Genomic DNA, 24806 nt, shown 5'->3' with positions numbered 1-24806 from the left:
CAAAGACTCATTCTTTCAGTGACAAAAGTTATTTTAAATTGCCTGTATACATCTAAATTGGGTTGCTTGCTAAGAAAAACATATGGGAAGTTACAAATGATAGCAAATATGTATCATCATTCTTTGATACAATCATAAATTATGTCAAAATTAAGTCAGAACTCTCAAAATCAAAGTGTCAAATTAAGAGGTTGCCTGAGTTGGAGTTGGAGTCGGAGTTGTAGCATACCAGATTAAGCTGCAGCCTGGGACATCAGCATCCCACATGGGAGCACTGGTTCAAGTCCTGGCCGCTCTGCTTCCATCCAATTCCTGGCTAATGTGCCTGGGAAGGCAGCAGATAAGGCCGAAGTACTTGGGTCCCTGCTACTCAAACAGAATTCCAGATTCCTGGCTTTGGTCTGGCCCTGCCCTGGCTATTGCAGCCATCTGGGAAATCAGCATTGGAAAAGCTTTGTCTTTCCCTCTCAGTCATTCTGCCTTTCAAATAAATAAAATAAATCTTTAAAAAGAAAACAGAAGAGTTTGCCTTAGTCTCTCTTGACTAAAGTTTACTTTTTCATCTATCTATAGATCACATAATCCATTTGAGACATAAACATTGGCTTATCTTTGTTCTTAAGATTTATTTATTTATTTATTTGAAATGTACAGTGATAGAGAAAGAGAGAGAAAGGTATCTTTGATCCTTTGGTTCACTTCACAAATAAATGCAATAGCCATTGAGCCGGTAAATTCCAGGAGCCCAGAATTCCATTGAGCCCAAGCACTTGAACCATCTTCTACTGCCTTCCTAGCTACATTAGCAGGGAGCTGGACTGCAACACTTCCAATGTAGCAGCTTAACCAGCTATGCTACAGTGCCAGCCCCATTAGCTATGAATTCTTATTTAAACTACAGGAATAAACAGAAACTTTCAGTCCCAAAGACATGGGAAAATGTTCTATTTAAAGATAAATATATTTTATATTATGCACCAATATTGATAATTTATGAAATGACACTGAGATTTCAACAATTTTTCTAGATAAATATAAAATGACATGGCAAAAAAAAGGTATGTGAAACCACTAGATTCTATAGAGTTTCCTATCCATTTTTTTTTTTTTTTTTTGACAGGCAGAGTGGACAGTGAGAGAGAGAGAGAGAGAGAGAGAAAGGTCTTCCTTTTTGCCATTGGTTTACCCTCCAATGGCCACCGCGGCCAGCGCACTGCAGCCAGTGCACCGCGCTGATCCGAAGGCAGGAGCCAGGTGCTTCTCCTGGTCTCCCATGCGGGTGCAGGGCCCAAGCACTTGGGCCATCCTCCACTGCACTCCCGGCCCATAGCAGAGAGCTGGACTGGAAGAGGAGCACCTGGGACAGAATCTGGCGCCCCGACCGGGACCAGAACCCGGGGTGCCGCCGCCATAGGCAGAGGATTAGCCTATTGAGCCGTGGCGCCGGCCCCTATCTATTTTCAAATCACTTGAATAAAGAAATTAAGAGTAATTTTAATAAATTTTTAAAATAAAGCTACAGTTTCAATCCTTATATCTGCTTTGTCTTATATTTGTTGCTAACCATGTTGTTGGTACTTACAAGTGTATACATCAATTTGTAACAAAAACTCTAAACCTCACTTATCTTTCAAAGTTTTGTTTAAATGCCATGTCTACCAAAAGTTTTACAGATTCCACATATAAGATCCCAAATCTCCAAATTTCCTAGAACTTTACACTCTTTAGAACTTTACAGTTTCTATCTTACAGTAAATTATCTAGAACCAATCTCATCTGCTGAACAAAAGGTCCTAAATTCCTAATCTTCCCAGCTAGATAAGGAAATCTAGAGCTCACAGAATCAGGAGCAGCCTGTGTGTGGGAACCAGGCAGTAAACCTGAGGAATAAAGAATTGGTATTCAGGGAAAAAGGACTCAGGACTTAAGAAAAAATGTCTGAAGGGGTAGCCCCAAACAAAAACAGGATTCACAGTGAAAGGCTGACAAAAAGAAAAAATAATAATAAAAGCAAAAAATAATAGACAAGATAAACAGGAGGGTTAGCACAGCAGAGACTGGAAAGATCCCAAGAAAACAGTGTACAGTAGGAGGTTTATGACTAAGCCCATGGGCAATAGGTCTAAAGGGTTCTGCATCCTTTGGGACATTGAAAGAAATGAGGTATGTCTTACATAAATGAATTTAGAGTCAGAAGAGCTAGGTTCAAACGCAAGCTCTGACATTTTCCAGCTGTGTGACTTGGCAAGGCAACCACTCTGAACTTCAGTTTCCTTTTCTATGGAAAAGAGATAACACCTATTTCACATGGTCATTCTCAAGATTAAATATCTTATGTGAAAGTACTTTATAAACTTTAAAACTAGAAATGTGAGGTATTGTTAAAATACCACACTATGCCGTTATGTTGACTAATTTACTTTCTTTCTTTTCTTAACTGTGGGAAGTATCCTACACATGTATTTAAGGAAAAACTTTCATTTTGGGGAGGGACCATTTGGCACGATGGCCAATCAGAGAGGAACAGGTTCAATACCTAGCCCTAGCTCCTGACTCCGGCTTCTTGCTAACGAAGAGCCTGGGATAATGTGGTGATGACTCAAGTGTTCCTGCCACCCACACAGGAGACCTAGATTGAGTTCCTGGCTCTGGTTTCAGCCAGGAGCCCACAGCAGGCACGTGGTCAGCAAACCAGCAGATGGGAGCTCAAGTATGCATGCATGTTCTATCAAATCAACAAATTTTCAAAAACAAAAAAACAAGTTTCTGTAACTAGACCTTGGTAATTTTATCTCAACTATTTAAAAATTCATTTGAAGAAGCAGATATTAACAATTCAGTTTCATATGATTTAACAGTATATATTTGGCCAGAATATTTTCTGCTTTCATTGTATATTAAGAACAGAGTTCTCCCTCATCCTATCCCACGTTTGTATGTGCACATGCATGCAAACTTACATATGTCCATAATTATATACTAGGCATTACTCAATGCTTTCCAGATAGAATTTATTAAAAATTTTCCTGACTAGATGAATCCTTAATTTCATCAAGAAGATATGATGGAACAGTCTTCCAAAAGCGTGATGTTCTTAGAATGGAAAAAATTAAAAAAAAAAAAAAAAGCACTAAAATTTACCTTTTTAATTTGCTTAATTATTAGCATATTTTCCCAATCACTGTCTCAAGACATTATGGGAGAAAAAAGAATGTTTAAAAATGAGATATTTAGGGGTAGGTATTTACCCTAGTTATTAAGATGTCCTCAGGGCCAGTGCTGTGACGTAGCAGGTAAAGCCACCACCTATGGCGCCAGCGTCCCATGTAGGTGCCAGTTCAAGTCCCAGCTATTGTAAATCCAATCCAGCTCTCTGCTGTGGCCTGGGAGAGCAGTGGAGGATGCCCCAAGTCCTTGGGCCCCTGCACCCGCATGGGAGACCCAGAGGAGGCTCCTCTCTCCTGGCTTCAGATAAGCACAGTTTTGGCAGCTGCAGTCATCTGGGGAGTGAACCAATGGATGAAAGATCTCTCTGCCTCCTCTGCCTCTCTGTAACTCTGCCTTTCAGATACATAAATAAGTCTTTATTAAAAAAAAAGAGAGAGAGAGAGAGAGAGAGAGGAAGAGAGAGAGAGAGAGATGTCCTCATCCCACATCAGAATATCTGGATCCCATGCCCAGATCTGGCTCCTGACTCCAGCTTTCTGCTTAAATGAAGAACCTGAGAAGCAATAGTGATGGTTCAGTTGGTTGGGTCCATACCAGCCAGTGGGAGATCCATACTGAGTTCCCAGCTCCCAGGCCCCAGCTTTGACCCAAGCCAGTCCTGACCTTTGCAGGCATTTGGGGAGTGAACTAGCACATGCGAGTTCACTCTTTCTATCTGTCTCCATCTCTACCTCATAAACACATTCATAAGTTAAATAAAATATTTAGAAAGTAACGGACAGTAATGAATAGGAAAAGGAAAATATTGACATATGAGGATACTCTAGAAAAAGAATTTTTTTGCTTCCTAATACAATTGCAATTCCTCTGTAAGATGAAAAAAATGCAGTATTTGCTCTGTGAGCTTATGAAACACCATCAATTTAAGTCTTGGTGTTCAATTTAAATTATGTTTGAATTAGATTTTAATAACTAATAAATCATTAAGTTCATATGCTTGTGAAATAGTGACATCTTTTTTTTTTTTTTTTTTTAAAGGCAGAGTTAGACAGTGAGAGAGAGACGGAAAGAAAGGTCTTCCTTCTGTTGGTTCACACCCCAAATGGTGCTGCGCCAATCCGAAGCCAGGAGCCAGGTGCTTCCTCCTGGTCTCCCATGCGGGTGCAGGGCCCAAGCACCTGGGCCATCCTCCACTGCCTTCCCAGGCCACAGCAGAGAGCTGGACTGGAAGAGGAGCAACTGGGACAGAATCTGGCGCCCCAACTGGGACTAGAACCCGGGGCAATGGTGCTGCAGGCGGAGGATTAGCCTAGTGAGCCACGGCGCTGGCCAAATAGTGGCATCTTATACAACATACAAGTACCATATATTCTATGTACGTGGTATATAAAGCTGCTTTTAGAACTGTGATAAATAACAGTTCAGCAGTTAAATAATTATAAATCATACAAAAAGTAAAAAGAGTGTTAACTTATATTAAGAATAAGCTTTATCAGGACCATTTCTATACTGGTACATAACAATACCTTTTTGCTAAAGGACAGTCTAGAAGTTACTATCAATTTAATTATTTAAATTAAAGTTGAATCTGGCAATGCAAGTGCCTGTTACCAGAATTTCACTACTACTAAGGATTCTGGTAAACTTTACACTTACAAACTACTGGATAAATTTAATCTCAGATAAATTTTATCTCAGAGTGGGGGAAAAAAGTATATATTTTAACATACAACTGAAATCCTTTAATTAAACACTTTCTACAGCTACATTTTTTTTTTTTTTTTTGGACAGGCAGAGTTAGTGAGAGAGAGAGAGAGAGAGAGAGAGAGAGAGACAGAAAGGTCTTCCTTTTGTTGTTTTACTCCCCAAATGGCCGCTGTGGCCGGCGGGCCACGCTGATCCGAAGCCAGGAGCCAGGTGCTTCTTCCTGGTCTCACATGCGGGTGCAGGGCCCAAGCACCTGAGCTATCTTCCACTGCCTTCCTGGGCCACAGCAGAGAGCTGGACTGGAAGAGGAGCAACCAGGACAAAATCCAGCACCTCGACCAGGACTAGAACCCAGGGTGCCGGCGCCGCAGGCAGAGGATTAGCCAAGTCAGCCGCGGCACTGGCCTACAGCTACCATTTTTGAGATATCAGTCAATGTGAAACATAAAAAAAAAGAATAATTTATATAACTGAAATGACAGTATCTACTAATGCAAACAGATGAGTAACTAAAACTCCTATGTATCAACAACTTACCCTTTAAAACATACTACTACAGTACTGAGTATAAATAGGGCTTAGGCCCATACAACAAAGGGTCAATATATACTACTCATTAAAAAATAATTTTCAAAACCTAATTTCTAAGAATCAAGTGGCAATCCAAAACAACACAATTAATAAGAATTTTTAAAATATCAATTAAAATTTCACAAATGTTTGAATCTGTTAGAAATGTTAAGGTGGTTTTAGTCACCCCTTTGCTTTGAAAACTATAAAGAGACCTATTGAAAATAAATAGTTTTGTTAAAAAATATGTATATAACTTTTAATAACTGCTACTGTTTATAGTACTTATCTTCACTTTTTAAAAGAATACATGATGTGTTTTAAAGAAGCTGTACTTTTTTATAGCAATCATACTGTGCAGTATTTTATCTCCAGTGATTTGGGGCAATAACTGGTTATATTTTGACACTAAATTGTATAGCTCCATATATTCACATTAGTTTTCTAAACAATGACTAAACAGTGATAGAATCAAAACCATGCTCATGAAAAATCTACCGTAAGTTTCAACCTACAGTTCTCTGATATTCCTTTACAAATAATATTGAAGATTGATGCTAATTTTGTAGCATTTAGCATATTTATAAATAAAAGCAAGCATCCACAATTTTAAAACTTTAATGCATCCTTCAAACTACAGAAAAAATATCTGCATTAACAGCAACAATACAGTAGGAATCTGTAGGCAACACAGCCTTTATAAAAAGATTTTACATCAACTCAGTATAAAAATAATTTAAAAGAATATAAGTTTGAGGACAATTTCTCTATAGCTTAGAATACTACATTGTTTAAATTAGGAATGAATATAAATGAATATAATGATGATCAATTAGTCTAACATTTATTTACTGAGAAATCATAGTATTGAAAGTTTCTTCTAAGTACAAAATTAACCTGATAAAGTATATATCACTATCAAAACTGATATATACACTTATATAACATGAATAGAACTTCAAAATTCACCAAAATATCTATATATACCTGCAAAAATGACATCAGCAGAATTTTTTTGAAATTTAGCAGTGTTTGATACTTACTTAAACAAGACCTTTTACCAGCTGTGCTTGCACCACCTGAGCACAAATTGCCGCCTCGATGAATCAATTCAAGTTCCAAATTGGTTCTATAAGTAAAGTATTAAAATATATCTTAGTCATTAGGCTAAAGAGATCATTTTAAATTTGCTTTATTGACATGTTTGATCAACTTAAATAATAAAGTTCTCCAACTTTATTATTTGCAAAGGCACAATTTATGCAATCATATTTTATTTGATATTTAGAAATAAAAGGGAACAGTTCATCCATCCTTAAATGTCCATATGTGTGTATATATATATATATCTGCAAAAAATTGCACACATTATGAAATTACTTGCAAAGTTCCAACTGTTGGCAAATACTAAAAACTAGGCCTTAAGAAAAAAAACTGCAGCATATCTAATAATCCTGTATATAAATCTGATGAAATATTTTGTACTCCAAGTGTCAGCCAATGGATAGGTGGCCACTGTCATATAAAACACAAGGGCATACCAATTTTTCTATGAGAGAAATGATTATCATTCATTGGAGCTTAGATGATATCTGAAAATCAATATTAAACAAAATCACTAATATCAAAGTGGCTATGAACAACACATAATTAATAGCAGTCTCTTTATGGACTTCTAAAATTATAGTTTTATTAAAATACATTTGTAACTGTTGACAGTGCTCAGCATCAGTGTTTTCATATAGATCTGAAATTTACAAAATATTTAGTAATTATTAACTTACAGAATGGCAATAATTAGTATAATGACATTTCAAAAATCAAACTAATAGAGTCTAAAGATTTATTCAGAAACAATAAAAAAACCAATTATGCCAAAATAATAAAATGTGATATTTTAAAAGTGATATTTAAATTGTATTTTAATTCAACAGTATTAATAGACTTAAATATACCTGAATTTTCTACAACTAAAACTGAACTAACTACTTTATATGCAAGATATGCATTTGACACTAATAGTAAAGTATCTCACTCCCTTTTAAAAAAAAAAAAAAGGCAAAGTATCAGGCTTACTCAAGAAAGAGTATTATCCTCTTTTATTTAAAACAAAACATTTTAAACTGGTTTTGCTTATACTTTGAATACAGAATATTCTGAAATATTTTCATATATTTATTTATAAATGCAAGTTGTTAAAAATATTAATATCCCAAGTCTGTACATTTGCCACCCATTTCTAAAGGAATGCTTTAATCCTCTCTTCTCAGGAGGGGGGAAAGCAATTTAACATTGATAATGTTCCTGCTCAGAGCTCCATCTGGTTGCTGCTGATAAGGGCATCTGTGTGACAAGGGAATTTTCCACCCTTCAGGCGATTTGCATTGCTCACTGAACTTCTAAAAACCTACCAGCAAGGAAGCAGGGACAAGGATTTCATATTAGTGGACAGAAAGCGAGCGGAGACCAGCATGTGTTCCTTCATCAAGGGAATATAAATGAGATCAATATATTTTGTTTTCACAAATCTTCTGTTGCCTAATCTGTAGAAAAAAATTAATGGCTATATTCTCTTACAAAAACTAGAATTTCCTAGATAGTACTTTTAAGAGAGCTAACCAGAAACAAACAATTCTAACAAATAACGTCAGAACCAGAATGTCAACTTTTTATTTCATCGTATTTTAAAAACTATTCATTAAAATAAAAATACCAGAATAATTCTGTTTACTTAAACACCAAATATAATGCTTTAAAGGATGACAAATACATTGCAAGGAATTTTATTTTGAAGAATACTTGAAAGAAAACTACTGAGCTAATTAATTATTTCAGATTATGATTGGAAGATTTCCTGTGCAACATTCCTTTTAAGTTAAAACACAAGAACTATCTAATAAAAGGGCTAATATGGAAAAATATTTAGGATTTTAAAAATCAGTATGTTGGAGGCTCTAACCATCAACTTTATCTTAATTCATTTACAACAAAATTGGTTCTTAGAGACTTGCTAAGAATAAACACACAACTGGGCCACGTGTCCCATACCTGTCTTCTATTTCACTAATAAAAATCAAACACAGTACCCTGTTTCTGTCCTCTTGAATGGATGATGTAAAAATAAACTGGAAGTGGGAGTTTTCTGAGGTTTTTGTTCTTGCGGAAAAGGAGACTATTCTCTATATTTTCTAGCACAAATGCATTCAAATTAGTTTGGAAGAAAAAAAGAAGGGGAAGTCTTTACACTTGAAAAGAATGCTGAGAGAGACTGCTTGAAGCCTGTGACAGTGGCCACCTGGATACATACCCACACAAAACCACTTTAACTATGCTCCAGTTGCTTGTGTTACCAAAGTGTACTCTTCCTTGCACATCACCTTCAACCCAAACTTCTGTTTTTATTGCCAATATTTAAAAAAGAAATGTGATACAGTTGATCCTCCATATCTTAAGGTTTAGTATCTGAAGATAAAATTAGCGCAGCAGGTTAAACTGCTGCCTGTAGCACTGGAATCCCATATGGGCACCAGTTCAAGTCCTGGCTGCTCCTCTTCCTATCCAGCTCCCTGCTAATGTGTCTGGGAAAGCAGACCAAGTACTTTGGCACTTGCACCACATGGGAGACCTGGATGAAGCTACTAGCTCCTGGCTTTGGCCTGGTCCAGCTTCAGAAAATGCGGTCATTTGGGGAGTGAATTAGCAGATGGAAAGTCTTCCTTTCTCTGTCTCTTCCTCTATGTAACTCTGACTTCTAAATAAAATGAACAAATCTTAAAAAAAAAAAAAAAAAAAAAGAAAGAAAGAAAGAAAAAGAAAATATTTCAGGGCAGGTGCTTGGCCCAGCAGTTAGGATGCAATCCCAGTAGAGTGTCTGGGTTTGAATCTCAGTTTAGCTCCTAATTCAAACTTCCTACCAATGCATACCATGGGAGGAAGCAGGAAATGGCTGAAGTACTTGGTTCCTGGCACTCCCATGGTAGACCTTGATTGAGTTCTGGCTCCTGACTTGGTCCTGGCCCAGACCCAGCCACTGTGGGCATCTGGGAACTGAACAGCAGAGGGAAGATCTCTCTTATCTGTGCCTTTCAACAACACAAAAATAGATAAAACATGATTTTAAAGAAAATAGTCAAAAGAAAATTATGCCTATATAGAATATGTACAGCCTTTTTATCTTGTTGTTATTCACTAAACAATACAGTGTAACAATTATTTATATAAGATTTGTACTGTATTAGGTTATAAGTAAGCTATAGATGATTTAAGGCAATAGAAGGATATGCATAGGTTATATGCAAATATTACCTCATTTTATATAAAGTGGGCATCTGCAGATACGAAGGGTCAACTATGTGTACGTGTGTGTGGATACACATACGAGTGCATGTACACACACACACACACACTCAAACACACATTGGTATGGTAAAAAAGGCAAGACCTCTAGAAAAACAATTGGGTTCAAGGCCTGAGCCTACTACTTACACTGCTTGAGCAAGTATGCAATTTCTCAGAGGTGGGGAAAGAAATCTTCATCCATACTAAAGAACGACATTATATAAGATTCAGCTCAAGTTCTGACTTGTTCAAGAAGTTTTCCAGAGGGAGGGAAGAAACACTACACACACATTGTATTTCAATTTGTTCACCTTCCCTTTCTAAGTTCTACAATATTTTTTCTTTTTGATATTTTAAAAAATAAATCATATTCTGTTTCATACAGAGAATGTATATAGTTGTCCCTAGGCATGGGCAGGAATTGGTGCCAGGACCCCTCTCTACCTCCCCCTGCCCCACTGTAGATACCAAAACCTGAGGATGGTCAAGTGCCTTATCTAAAAAGGCACAGTATTTGCACATAAAGTATGCATAGCCACTGCTATACTTTAAATCATTTCTAGGTTACTTATAACACCTAATACAATGCAAATGCAATGTAAATAGTTGTTATGCTGTATTGTTTGAGGAAAAAATGCCTATACAATTCAGAAACAATTTTTTCTTGTTTAAAATAAAAAAAAATTTTTTTGTTTATTTAAAAGGCAAAGAGTCAGAAAAAGAGCTCACATCTGCCAGTATACTCCCCAAATTCCTGAACAATTGCTGGGAGTAGACCAGGCAGAAGCTGGGAGCCTGGAATTCAATTCTGGTCTCCCCATGTGAGTGGCAAGGACCCAATCACTGGAGCTATTACTAGCTGCCTTCCAGGGTCTGCATTAAAAGGAAGCTGGAATCAGGAGCATAGATGGGACACAAACCCATCCAAATATGGGATGTGGGCATCCCAAATGGTGACTTAACCATTAGGCCAAATGCTTGCCCCATATTTTGAATATTTTTAATGCACAGTTGGTTAAATTCATGGATATAGAACCCATGGAATTGGAGGTCTGTCTATGTTAATTTTGTCTCTCCAATCAAGTTATGATTTCCTAGAGAGCAGGGAACAATTCATATATAGCTTCTAAATCCATGATGGTACCTATCAAAGTGCTGGAAAAAAATTCATGGGGACTGACAACCTGTTTGTTCCAATAGATAAACAATGATGAAATACTCTTTAGCTTCTGCTATTTACTCTCTTTCTTCTGTTGGCCCTTCTATTCTCCTAAACCCAAGCAGGGAACCAAAAGTTTAAAAATAATAAAGGATTTTTTCAGAAAAGAAATTTTTATTTTTAAAACAACTCTCAATTTACTATCTGAGCAACAGTAAGTTCCCATTATCTCTCTATATCTTACCTAGCTTAATACTATTTCTTACTTACTACAATACTACTTTTACCTTTAACATAATTAGTTTACAAAGTTTAGACTTACAATTTAACTAATGTATGAAGTAAAGTGTGTTCACTATTTTGAGTACTTTCCCCACTAGTCTCAATCACCCGTTTTATCTTATTTCTGCTTTCATTTTTCTCACTGTATCCAGGCCAAGTGCTACTCACCAATACCTCAAGGTTACATGTATCCTGTGCCCAAAAAAATTCTTGAGAAAATCAATTACTGCAACTTATATCATTTATTGTTTCAATAATAATAAAATAATGAATTGGTATTAAATAAAGAAAACTTTCTTTCCCCAAATTAACTTTCTATAACCCAGCTGAAGGACTGATATTTGCAACAAAATAGAAATTTATAAATACATGAAAGCCTGAATAAAGTTCTGATTAATTTTTAATTTAATTTTTAAAATATATTTCAACAATTTCTTCTCTCCTCCTCTCAGAAAATTGTTCAAGGCTTCATCATGCAAATAAAATTAAAAGTAAAAAGATATGTATTACCCTACCAAAAATGAGCTCTAAAACAATTACTGAAGGAAGCAGCTTTCCAGACCAGTTATCTACCAGAATATTTTGTTTGTAAACAACAAAAATCCAGGCTCCCTAAAGAATAAGCAAAGTATTTATTCAGCTGGGAGAAATTCAACTCTGAGAAATTAGGATTATATTCCATTTCAATTATGAATGCCAAAAACAAAATTTCAAGTTCTAATGAATTACGTATCTAAGAATCACTACATTTCATTCAAAATAAGTTTGTGACTAAAATTATTAAATATTTCACTATTGCTAAATATTTTAACATGAATTTTTGATAAGTATTTCAAAAACTATTTATGAAATACACTACATTTTAGGCATAAGAAAACTGCCAAGAACATATTCCTTATTCTGGGAAAATCAGGTCCAGATCAAGTAGTATACAACACATATTTTTCCTTCAATTCATGTGCAGTCAATTTTTCAGTCAATCTGTTTTATGTCTGTTTTCTTTCTAATGATTAAGTAAAATTTAGGAGATGCAACCAAACTATGAGAATGTTGCAAATACCTGGATAACTCTAACCAAGGATATTAAAGTTTTTAAGTGTTATATACATTCAGTTTTAAAATCACTGTCATGTTGCTTTAGAGTTTATCATTAGGGATCAGAGAAGGATGGGGAGTTCATATTTTTTTTTTCTCTACCTATAACACTTATCAAAACATTCGACAGCTATACCTGAGTCTCTATAAAACAGAAAACCAAAGCATGTTATCTAAAACATCTCCCATTACCATTACAAGCTTTATTCTATAAATTATATATTTCAACCAAGAAATAGGGGTCTAAAATTTCCACTAAATTATATTTAAATAAAATTATCTATCAAACCATAGTAAAATTCCACATATAGATTATTTCCATTCAATCAGGATTTTCTTATAAAGTCAAAATTAAAAAAAATCAAAGGCATAATACATGAGCTGCAAAAACGTGAAAACACACATACACACACACATACACACGCACGCATGTGCATACATGAAAGGACTTCAAAAAGTTTGTGGAAAAATTCATATTATCTTTTAATTCTATTTTTTATCAACTTTTTGAAGCTCTACGTTCAATTCAATCTTCTACAATGTTATAATAACAATATTGTACTGAAGTCTTATAAAATCCTGAACTTTGAATGAAATTAAATCACATTTAGTTTAACTGTCACATAAAGTATATTTTATTGCAAGTATGCAATCATTGATAACTCTCCAGGAATAAAATATTACATTAACTGATATCTTCCTCAAAAGTATTCTGGATAAACAACAACATGCAGACTATAAAGCCATTTTCTTATCCAATAGGTCTTTTCTATCAAATTGTTTCTAGCTTTTGCATTCTTAGATCAAAGACTAATGGTCCTTATCTTGAGCTCTAACTTGTTGCAATTTTTCTAAGTCTGGTTCCATTTTTTCCTGGATTCCAAAGGCTAAATATAATTTATTTATTTTTTGCTATCTTCTGCTCTAGAGCAGAGCAGAAAGGACGGCCACAATGAACTACATACACCATATGACTGACAGAAGCTGAACACAGGAGAGGAAGAAGGACAGTAATTGAAAAACCAATAAATTTTGACTCAAAAGATCCAAGTTCTAGACCTGTTCTACCACTAACTTCTATATGATTCAAGTTCACACTATCTCTAAAACTTACTGACTATAGTACTATTTCTCTTCTACTATAATACTACTTGGACAAAATACAAAGTGTGCTTCTAGAGATATCCAGGGGTCTACAATACCAATTTTGGCAAAATGTGTTTACACATCCAAATTGTGCTCACCTCTTCCCCATTTACTACTTTTATGATTTTCTACTTTCATCAGATTAAGTTCTCAAAATTCCTATTTAAAATTGTTGCTTACGTATGGACTACAGACTCAATCCATCAAACTAAATCTGAAAGATGAGAAACATTTACTTCTGTTTCCTTGAACCCCCTACTTACTACAAAGAGAGGCTTAGAACACACCTGATCTCTAGATTCCTTTCCCATGTCTGATTGTCTAAACTAACTGTAGTTTTCTAGGCCATTACGAGATCCTTAACTAAATTAAAACAAACAAAATAAGCTCTTCTACTTCTTACAATTGTTTTTTCCCCATAAATTGAAATTGTTTAATACATCACAATGCCTGAGTTTTCAGTATTATTGCTTTTTAACAGAACTTCATTTATAAATCGAGATACTTTTTACCCCAAAATGTTGATAATACATTTTTTACAATACGTCCTATAGCACTTAATAACACTGACCCAAATATTTCATAAAATAAAAACTCTTCTGGAACTAATAGGAATACTAGCCATAATTTCAACCAATATTAAAAACATGAATATGTTCTCTAAATAAATGGCAATAAATAAAACAAAATTCACTGAATAAGACAAGTTATTAATAATAAACAGAAGTATATACCACATATACCTACCTAGCAACAGAGTACATAAAGAGAAAATCATTGTCTGGTGAGCCTGGGGTCTTGCTATAGTCTCTATATTTCTTCTGAGTAGTATTTTTTATGTCTTTCATCACAGATTCCATTTCTTTACTTAAGTTGGTTTCTGACTGTAAATAAAAAATGAAAACATATACATAATGTTTACATTCATTTTTTAATACTAATCTAAATTTAGAACATTTGCCATATGGGCATAATAGAAAATTTAAGTCAAAAGGTCAAACAGATTGCACCATCAACTATCTACTATAAATACATTCAATGAACAAAAATAAAATGAATAAAAATACTTTTATAAACTGGTCTCTCATTTTAATTTTACAATGTGACTGACAACACTGTAATCTAACTATGAATTAATCATATAAATTATCTTCTTAATTTATGACTAGATAACATTAAATAATATTTTTGAACAAGGTTACCATGTTTATAAAAAATTGACTTTTGAGGCCGGTACTGTGGCATAGTGAGTTAAACCACTGCCTGCAGCACCAGCATCCCCTGTGGGCGCCGGTTCGAGTTCCAGCTGCTCCACTTCCAATCCAGCTCCCCACTAATGTGCCTGGTAAAGCAGTGAAGGATGGCCCAAGTGCTTGTGTCACTGCACCAACGTGAAAGAACTGGCAGAGGCTCCTGGCTTCAGCATGACCCAGCCCTAGCTGTTACGGTCATCTGGGGAGTGAGCCAGCCAATGGAAGACGACTCTCTCTCTCTTTCTCTGTAAATCTGCCTTTCAAATAAATAAAATAAATCTTTTTTTAAAAAATTTACTTTCACATAAGTTCATTTTTTAAAAACGTGTATGAATGTTCCTTTTATTGAGCATATTTTAAGCATCTAAAAATCAAATTTATAAATGACAACATCAAAGATTCTAAAATTAGTCTTCACTGAAAAAATGGAATTACCAGGACTATTTCTGAATAGTTTAATTTATGAATTTCTGTTTCTAATGTCAAACACTCAAAGTTTTCATAACCAGGCACAGATGTCACTTCTCTCAGAAACCATATTATAAATCTATAATGAGTGTGAAATACTTTAATGATGTGAACCAAATTAATCCTGCTGGATGGGATAAAGAATGGAATCACACCAAATCCCATGGGAAAGTAGAATGAGTTATGGTGAATGGTTCAATTACACAGTATTTTATCTAATATACATACATACAGTAAATACATAAATGTGTGCATGGGTATAGATATTATCTTCTTAATCCTAACACAATATAGCAAATGATGTTAATGAGAGATCGTACTTTCTATTGCAATGTACATACAGAGAGAGTGAGAGAGAGAATGAATGCGAATTTATTGTTTTAAGTTTTCCAACATCTTTAAAGAACCTGACTACATCTAAGCTTATAGTAGTTCATGATCTGAAAGACATATATTAATACGTCTGATAATAATTTGTTCAATTATTTTTGTTTTTAATAAACATAAAAAGAAGGAAAACCCTCTAAAAGCAATTTCTATCAAATGTATAAAGGTTGAGAGTAAAGTAGAGAGAGAAAAATGAAAATAAAAGTTGGAAAGCAGAGCTAAATTAAGCAGGATATTTCTGCCTTACACTGATGCTTACTGGGAAAGCTCCCGGCCGTCCTTGGAGTTCCTCCACTTCCTTTATGAGATCTTGTATGCTTTTGTTACTGGTACGTTGCCAAAGGTTATTTTCCACATGGCTTCCAGGATAACAAGGAAGAACACTATTAGCAAACTGCCTACAGAGCGGACATGTGAATTCTCCTTTGTCCACTGAGAAGCCCTGAAGAACCTGGTCATTCTAAAAAGATGAAATAAACACACAGATGAATGATGTGCACTTTTACAATAAGCAATAATTACACTATCACACTTTATAATAAACTAATGAACCATATGAAAAAGGTATCTACAATATATCTCATAAAGAAATAAATGAAATCTCTCATTTGGCTATTGAAGCTTACCAAATCACTTCTTAAATCATAGCAATTACATAACACTTGCCCTCACCAATAAACTGCTTAAGTATAGTAGTCTTCTTTCACTATCATACATTAAAATAATGATACAGTCAATTCAAAATGTGTATTTATGATAAAGAATAACTCAAAAAGCAAGCCTTTTTTACACCTATTTCCATAATCTAAAGTGACTACTGGGAAAATTACCCCATTGTTCATATTCTTTGCTGTAAGACAGATTTTGAAAGTGAATTAAGCCTTAAAAAAAATACGACGCATCCTGGCTACTTCTACTTCCAATCCAATGCTTGCTAATACCCTTGAAAAGCAGCAAAAGAGGGCCTAAGTTTTTGTCACCTGCACCCACGTGGGAGACCCAGATGAAGCTCCTGGCTTCAGCCTGGCTCAGTCCTAGCTGTGGCAGCCACTTGGGAAGTGAACTAGCAAATGGAAGACCTCTCTCTGTCTTGCTCTCTCTCTCTCTCTTTGTAATTCTTTCAAATAAAATAAATAAATCTTTTAAAAAGGGAAAGATCAATATAGTGAATAAACTATACTGAAGTAAGGAAATCAATGAGAGAGTAAGTACAATAATCAAGAGATAAAGGTAAACACAAAAATTGCGGCATTGTGAATAATGAAGGCAGAATATAGTCAAATGAGATTTACAAGGCAGAATCAATAGAATTTTTTGTCAGTGACTGCATGTGAGAGGCGAGGATTAGGAAGGAAAAAAAGAGATATGATTCGGAGTCCAGAACCTGGAAATAGTAATCCATACTTTTAAGAAGCTGAACTGAAGGAGAAACAGAAAGCTTCAGCTATAAAGGAATACAAGGTCAAGGGAAAGATTTTTAGTGAAACAGATTGGAGTATCCTTATGAACCTTGAGGAAGGGACAGAAGAGGCAGCAAAACTAAAGATACAGAAGAAAAAGATATTACCTACTGATGGGTAAAGGCCTCTCTGGTGTTGGGGGTGGGAGTAGGGGAAGGAGTACCAGAGCACAGAAAGAAGTTATGCCTGAACTGGTCAAGGATTACTACCTCAAATAGTAGAAAAGGAAAGATTTTTTTGGAATGTACAGTTATTTATTTATTTATTTTGACAGGCAGAGTGGACAGTGAGAGAGAGAGACAGAGAGAAAGGTCTTCCTTTACCGTTGGTTCACCCTCCAATGGCCGCCGCAGCCGGCATGCTGCAGCCAGTGCACCGCGCTGATCTGAAGCCAGGAGCCAGGTGCTTCTCCTGGTCTCCCATGCAGGTGCAGGGCCCAGGCACTTGGGCCATCCTCCTCTGCACTCCCAGGCCACTGCAGAGAGCTGGCCTGGAAGAGGGGCAACCGGGACAGAATCCGGCGCCCCGACCGGGACTAGAACCCAGGGTGCCAGCGCCGCAGGTGGAGGATTAGCCTATTGAGTCGCGGCGCCGGCCAGAATGTAGTTATTTACCAAGGAATTAAGTAAAACAAGGCAGGAAGGTAAGGGAGAATGTGTCAAGGAGACACTGTTTTCTTGGTGATACAAAAAGAGATAGAAACTGATAAGAAGGGATTCTGTGGTTTAGAGACATGGGAGGAAAAGGTTTGAAATATTGGTTGAGGAGAATAAGAGAGGGAACCAATCAAAGACAGGTAAATGAATTGGTAAATAATATTTACAGCCCGTGACCCTCTTCTAAGACACTGTTAAAAGAAACCACAAATTTATGGTGATAATAGTTTTATGATTTATTAGCAGGGCTAGCTTCCTGAGTCCAAAATCTAAGGAACCAGATTAAATGACTCAAAGAGTAGAATGTGCATAGTAAAAGAAAATGAGGCTGACAGGAAAGGGCTGACACACTAGGAAAAATACAAAGGAGGTTTAAAAATATAATAATGAGAGGGGCTGGCACTGTGGCACAGTAGGTTAATCCTCCACCTGCGGCACCAGCATCCCATGTGGGTGCCAGTTCTAGTCCCGGCTGCTCCTCTTCCGACCCAGCTCTCTGCTGTGGACTGGGAAAGCAGTGGAGGATAGCCCAGGTCCTTGGGCCCCTGCACCTCCATGGGAGACCCAGAAGAAGCTCCTGGCTTCGGATTGGCCCAGCTCCGGCCATTGCGGCCATTTGGAGAGTGAACCAGCAGATGGAGGACCTTTCTCTCTGTTTCTCCCTCTCACTGTCTGTAACTCTGCCTCTCAAATAAATAAATAAATAATCTTTTAAAAAAATATACTAATGAGAGTGAAAGTAAGACCATTTGAGGAACAATCATGTAAGATGATATGGTAGGATGCTAAAATTTACTATTTCAGAGACACAGAAGTAAAGTCTAAACTATAGCCATGGAAATCAGTTGCTAAAGCAAAAAAAAAAAGAAAAGAAAAGAAAATCCCTCAAATTTAAGAGAAAAAAACTGAGATGTACAGCTGTAAAACTTAATATCTGTAAACATTTTCAACTTACCCGTAATGATTCCATGTAAGATTTATGACAATCTATATGTAATGTGTGGCCACAGGTTTGTACATAAACACCTCCTTCCCAGCCAATTGATACTGCCAAGAGACAAGAACTCTTCAGAAAAGAAAAAAGACAAGATATAATTAATTTTAAATTAGTATAAACTTTACTGAATATATCCACACAAACATCCACATTATTTTATACTGTTATACTAACATGGAGTTCATATTTTTGTAACATAAATTAATACCCTACTTGATAGCCAAAATTAAAATCAAAATTTGAACACCAGGAACCAGCATTATGGCACAGTGGGTTAGGCTACTGCCTGTAACACTAGCATCCCATATGAATACAGATTTAAATCCCAGCTGTACTTCCAACCCAGCTACTTGCTAGTGCACCTGGTAAGATAGCAAAGGGCCCAAGCACTGTGCCACCCATGTGGGAAATCCAGATGGAGCTCCAGGCTCCTGGCATTGGCCTGACTTAAACTTGGCCCTGGCCATTGTAGTTATTTGGGGTGCGAATCACCAGATAGAAGATTCTCTCTGTATCTCTGTCTCTAACTCTGCCTTTCAAATAAATAAATCTTTAACAAAAACAAAACAAAACAAAACAAAACTTAGGAACAACAGAAGTTTTACCTCCCAAATATCTATGGTCATAATGGAGAATAATATTGTGAATTACACTTTCTTCACTTGATAAAATATAAGCTCATAATATTATACCACAATTCAGTGTAAATTATTTTGCTGTTTCTTTTTATCTGATCTGTAGTGTACTTAATCTCTCTGTGATATCTAACATTAACAATTTCCTTCTTGAAATGCTTGCTTTCCTCTCATTCCCATAATACTACTATGTTCTTCCTATCTCTTTGTTTTTTTGAGGCCTCTAAGACTATTCTCTCTTGACCTGCCACTTCAATATTCATTTGCCTGAAGGTTCTATTCCCAGCACTACTCTCTTCTCATTAAAACTATTCTCATTATTGATTTAATTGGTGACTGCAGTTATTCTATGCCTATAGCTCTTGCCTCAGCTGTCAATCAGATAGCTCCAGTTTAATGTACCTCAGATAACATAAAATATTTGTCAAAAAGCTGTCATCTTTTCCATCAATGTTTACTTTCCTCTTGGTTTGAAAACTCCATAATCCATTTAAATCTCCAAGTCCAAGAAGCCGAGTCATTTTTACCTTCAAATAATATTAGAAACTAAACCATACACATTCTGTCTCCTAAATAACTGACGATTGTGGCCTCTCCCTTTATTCCCACTATAACATTCAAATTTGTTTATGATTTAGAGTAGAGAAAAAAAGATTCTTGAACAGTTTCTTAACTGATATCTCCTTAACTTCAGTTTCTTCTCTCCATGATGCATACATTATATATCTTTTTAAAGTAAAAATCATCATAAGAATAACCCAAACACATGCCTCAATATTTACAAGGGTTTAGAGGCCGGCGCTGTGGTGCAGTGGGTAAATGCCCTGGCCTGAAGCACCAGCATCCCATATAGGCACCGGTTCTAGTCCCGGCTGCTCCTCTTCCAATCCAGCTCTCTGCTGTGGCCTGGGAAAGCAGAAGATAGCCCAAGTCATTGGGCCCCTGCACCCGCATGGGAGACCCAGAAGAAGCTCCTGGCTTCTAGCTTCAGATTAGCGCAGCTCCCGCCATTGCAGCCATCTGGGGAGTGACCCAGCGGATGGAAGACTCTCTGTCTCGACCCTTCTCTCAAATAAATAAAGTAAATCTTCAAAAAAAAAATATTTACAAGGGTTTAACATATATACAAAAAGGAAATCGAGATCCAGACTAAACACAAAAACTACATTTCCTTTTAAAACCTGTTTTAAAAGTTAATTGGCTTTATTTCTACTTTTTCTTACATCTTCAACTTCTCTTTCTTCGCTAATTGCTCTCTACCTATAAAAATAGGTTTTAAAATTTTCCTCCTAAAATCTCTTTCCTGGAATTCCCTTCATTTGGTCTCTATCCAAATACCACTTAGGCCTGAACTTGAATTTACCTTCTAAAGTATATAGTAAATAGGCCGGCGCCGCGGCTCACTAGGCTAATCCTCCACCTTGCGGCGCCGGCACACAGGGTTCTAGTCCCGGTTGGGGCACCGATCCTGTCCCGGTTGCCCTTCTTCCAGGCCAGCTCTCTGCTGTGGCCAGGGGGTGCAGTGGAGGATGGCCCAAGTGCTTGGGCCCTGCACCCCATGGGAGACCAGGATAAGCACCTGGCTCCTGCCATCGGATCAGCGCGGTGCGCTGGCTGCAACGCGCTGGCCGCGGCGGCCATTGGAGGGTGAACCAACGGCAAAAGGAAAACCTTTCTCTCTGTCTCTCTCTCACTGTCCACTCTGCCTGTCAGAAAAAAAATAAAATAAAAATAAAGTATATAGTAAATAGATTGGCAAGCCAGAGAAATGTGAGGCACAGATCTAAAATGAGTGACAGTGTAAGACTAAAGATTTGACAGCCATCAAATCAGTATATTCTTACATGGATAAAAAACTTAGCAAATCTTTTTATTTCATTTTTATATTGGAAATAGATTTGTAAATTATAATATAAGATAATCACATGACTTTTGAAATTATAGTAAACAAAGTTCCAATATTAAATCAAGACCCTTGGGGCTAGCACTGTGGCACAATGGGTTAAAGTTGAGGTCTGTGGTGCCAGCATCCCATATGGGCGCCAGTTTATGTCCCGGCTGATCCACTTCTGGTCCAGCTCCCTGCTAGTGTACCTGGGAAAGCAGTGGAGAATGGCCCAAGTGCTTGGGTCCCTGCACCCACATGGGAGAAACGGAAGAAGTTCATGGCTTCTGATCAGCCTAGCTACCGCCATTGTGGTCATTTGGGGAGTGAATCAGTGGATGGAAGACCTCTCTCTCTCTCTGTCTCTACCTCTCCCTGTAACTCTTTCAAATAATTAAAGTAAATATTTAAAAAAAAAAAATCAAGACTCTTGGGGAAGGCATTTGGCCTAAGAGTTAAGATGACAGAGCACCCATATTCCACATCAGAGTACCTGGGTTTGCTACAGGCTCCATTACTGAGCTCTCCCTATGTGTCTCTCTGCCTTTCAAATAAATAAATAAATAAAGTCCTCATGAACATTCGAAAGTTGAAAATTTTACCTAAGAGGATCTGTCTAAAAGTTCAAAGAAATGCAGATTATGAAAAAACTGTAGATTTCAATTTTGTAAATATTTTAATTCTATTTTTTTTTTTTATATTTTAATTCCATTTTCCACAAACTTTAAAAAGTACCCTAGGGCCCAATGTTGTGGCACAACAGGACTGCTGGCATTCCATATGAATGCTGGTTCTGAGTCCCACTTGCTCTACTACCAATCCAGTTCCCACTGGGAAGGCAGCGGAAGTTTGGCCCAACTGCTTAGGCTCCTCCACACACATGGGAGACCCAGATGGAGTTCCAGACAACTGGATTCAGCCTGGCCCAGCCCCAGCTATTGCAATCATCTGGGGAGTGAACCAGTGGAAGGAAGCACCCACTCATGTATGCTCTTTTTCTCTGTCTTTCAAGAAAGAAATCTTAAAAAAAAAAATTACAAGTATCCTCATAATACAAAATGCCTTCTCATTGATTTAAAGATATGCACCAGAACAAATCAAATATTCACAGCAGGCAAACAAGCTCCTACTGATACAAATCACAGAAAACAACATAAGGCCTGCTCATCTCCATTTTGTTTTATAGCTACTTGAAATACAAGCAAATTTTGGTGTTAGATCATTTTAGAATGGCTGGTAGTCAGTCAATAAACTAGCAGCTCTCTTTTTCTCTGTGTTAATAATGATTAGCTTTCGAAACTGAAAATTGTCATTAATTAGTGTCAGATGAGTTTGCTAGAATCAAAAATGAAGGAAAACACTAATATTTTAGGGAGATTTCAACTATGTGGCAGTCTATCATTGTGCTAAGTGCTTAACATAATATTCAAAACTCCAATATTTACTAAACCTTATATAGTAGGCGGCAGTAGCTCTTTTACCAGGAGAGGAATGAAAACTTTACCAAGATAACTAAGTTACAAGAGTAGAGCCCAAGCTCATGATCAAGGCTATCTGATTCCAAAGTACAGGTGCCTTTCCTCTACTTATATCTCCCATGTATAACATTTCCATTTTCTACAGTGAATGTACTGTCTTACATAACTGAAATTCTATATGTCAGTTTCATAAAATGCATGTATTTGGTCTAAAGAAGAATCTACATAGTTCAATCCCATAGTCAGTATCAGTGCCAACAGGTAGCCATTCTGTTTTTCTGTTCTGGCTACAAAATTCTAGCACTCTACATTTTGAGTATTTCAGTCAGAAATCCATAGGTATCTACAACACACTTAGCATGTACCAGCACCCAAGGGGGCTACAGAAACAAAATAAGAGAGGTTCCTAGACCTCCAGGCCATCCAGGGAATATGCCATATGTACATGAAATAACTATAAAGAAAGCACAAAAAATAGTGATGTAGGAATAAAATCTCACAATCACTAACAGAAATATAACAGAATCCAATCCAGTTCAGATTTAAGATGCAAAGCCTTTTTATAAAAATTATTTTTTAAAAAAGATTTATTTGTAAGGTCAGTGATGTGGCACAGTGAGTTAAGCTGCTACCTGCAACACCAGCATCCCATATGAGCGCCAGGTTGAGTTCTGGCTACACGACTTCTGATCCAGCTCCCTGCTAATGCACCAGAAATTGATGTGGGAGACCCAGATGGAGTTTCAGGCTCCTGGCTTCAGCCTGGCCCAGTCCTGGCCCTGGCTACTGCAGCCATTGGGGAGTGAACCAGCAGATGGAAGATCTCTCTCTTGTTCTCTCTGTCTCTCCCTCTTACCATTCTGCTTTTCAAACAAATAAATGATTTTTTAAGATATTTATTTGAAAAGCAAAGCAACAGACACATACAGAGAGAGAGAGAGAGAGAGATGAAGGAAGGAGAGAGACAGAGAAAGAGAGAGATCTCCCATCCACCAGTTTACTGTCCAAATGCACACAACAACCAGGATTGGGCCAGGTCAGAGCCAAGAGCCATGAAATCCATCCTGGTCTCCCTCATGGGTGGCAGAGGCCCAAATATTAAGGCCATCATCTGCTGCTTGCCAGGTGCATTAGGAGGAAGCTGAATCAGTAGCTGAGCAGCTGGGACTCCAAATGGCACTCTGAAATGGAATGCCAGTGTCACAAGTGGTAGCTGGATCTGTTGCACTATAACACTAACCCCTCAAAAAAGATTTTTTTCTAAAAATTAACTATTCTAGCTGCTAGAAACAGATACCCAGGGGCCTAATGTAGAGAAGCAGGTAAAGCTGTGACCTAAAATGCCGGCATCCCATATCAGCACCGATTCATGTCTCAGCTGCTCCACTTCTGATCCAGCTCCCTGCTAATGCACCTAGGAAAGCAGTAAAAGATGGCACAAGTGCTGGGACCTCTGCCACCCATGTGGGAGATTCAGATAAAGTTCCTGGCTCCTGAGGTTTTCATTTAATAACAGATTTCTGCTTTTTTTTTTTAAAGATTTATTTATTTGAAAAGCAGAGTGACAGAGATGACGAGAGAGAGAATGAGAGAGAGAGAGAGAGAAAGAGAGATCTTTCATCTAGTGTGGCCAGGGAGGTAGTGAGGAATTGAGGACACCTGAGCTTATGTGCACTCCTTAAATTCTCTTCTCACCTACAGGCAAGAACCTAAGAGCTGGTACTGTGGCATAGTGGTAAAGCTGCCACCTGCAGCACTGGTATCCAATATTGGTGCCGATTCAAGTCCCAGCTGCTCCTCTTCTGATCCAGCTCTACTAATGGCCTGGGAAAGCAGAAGATGGCCCAGGTACTTGGGCCCCTGCACCCAAATGGGAGACCTGGAAGAAGGTCCTGGCTGCTGGCTTTGGATCAGCTCCAGTCATTGCAACCATTTCGGGAGTGCACAATCGGATGGAACATCTGTCTCTCCCTCTCTGTAGCTCTGCCTTTCAAATTAATAAAATGAATCTTAAACCTAGCACAAACTCAGCCCGAGATTGTCTCCCAGACAACATATCTAGTGGTTCACTCCCCAGCTGGCTCCAACAGCCAGGTCTGAGCCAGGCTGAAGCCAGGAGCAA

At 37.1% G+C, this 24806-nt stretch overlaps 1 protein-coding gene across 8 annotated transcripts in view; it reads right to left on the bottom strand.

The window, feature by feature from the left end:
- The window catches only part of UBR3 (ubiquitin protein ligase E3 component n-recognin 3), a 225962-nt gene that overhangs the window by 55547 nt on the left and 145609 nt on the right, over positions 1-24806 (bottom strand). For 5 of the 8 annotated variants that reach the window (XM_062187744.1, XM_062187763.1, XM_062187750.1 and 2 more), the window contains 4 exons: positions 18645-18755; positions 15821-16033; positions 14213-14349; positions 6489-6574 (listed from right to left, as the gene is read on the bottom strand). In XM_062187744.1, coding sequence (XP_062043728.1) covers positions 6489-6574; positions 14213-14349; positions 15821-16033; positions 18645-18755 — 547 coding nt within the window. Of the gene's footprint in view, positions 1-6488; positions 6575-7856; positions 7989-14212; positions 14350-15820; positions 16034-18644; positions 18756-24806 lie in introns of those variants that run through there. The other 3 variants (XM_062187758.1, XM_062187769.1, XM_062187783.1) reach the window with 2 other exon arrangements.

Source organism: Lepus europaeus, chromosome 1 (genome assembly GCF_033115175.1).
Source record: "Lepus europaeus isolate LE1 chromosome 1, mLepTim1.pri, whole genome shotgun sequence".
Taxonomy (NCBI): Eukaryota; Metazoa; Chordata; class Mammalia; order Lagomorpha; family Leporidae; genus Lepus; species Lepus europaeus.
Note: the sequence above shows the minus strand (reverse complement) of the source record. Positions and strands in the feature narration are given on the sequence as shown.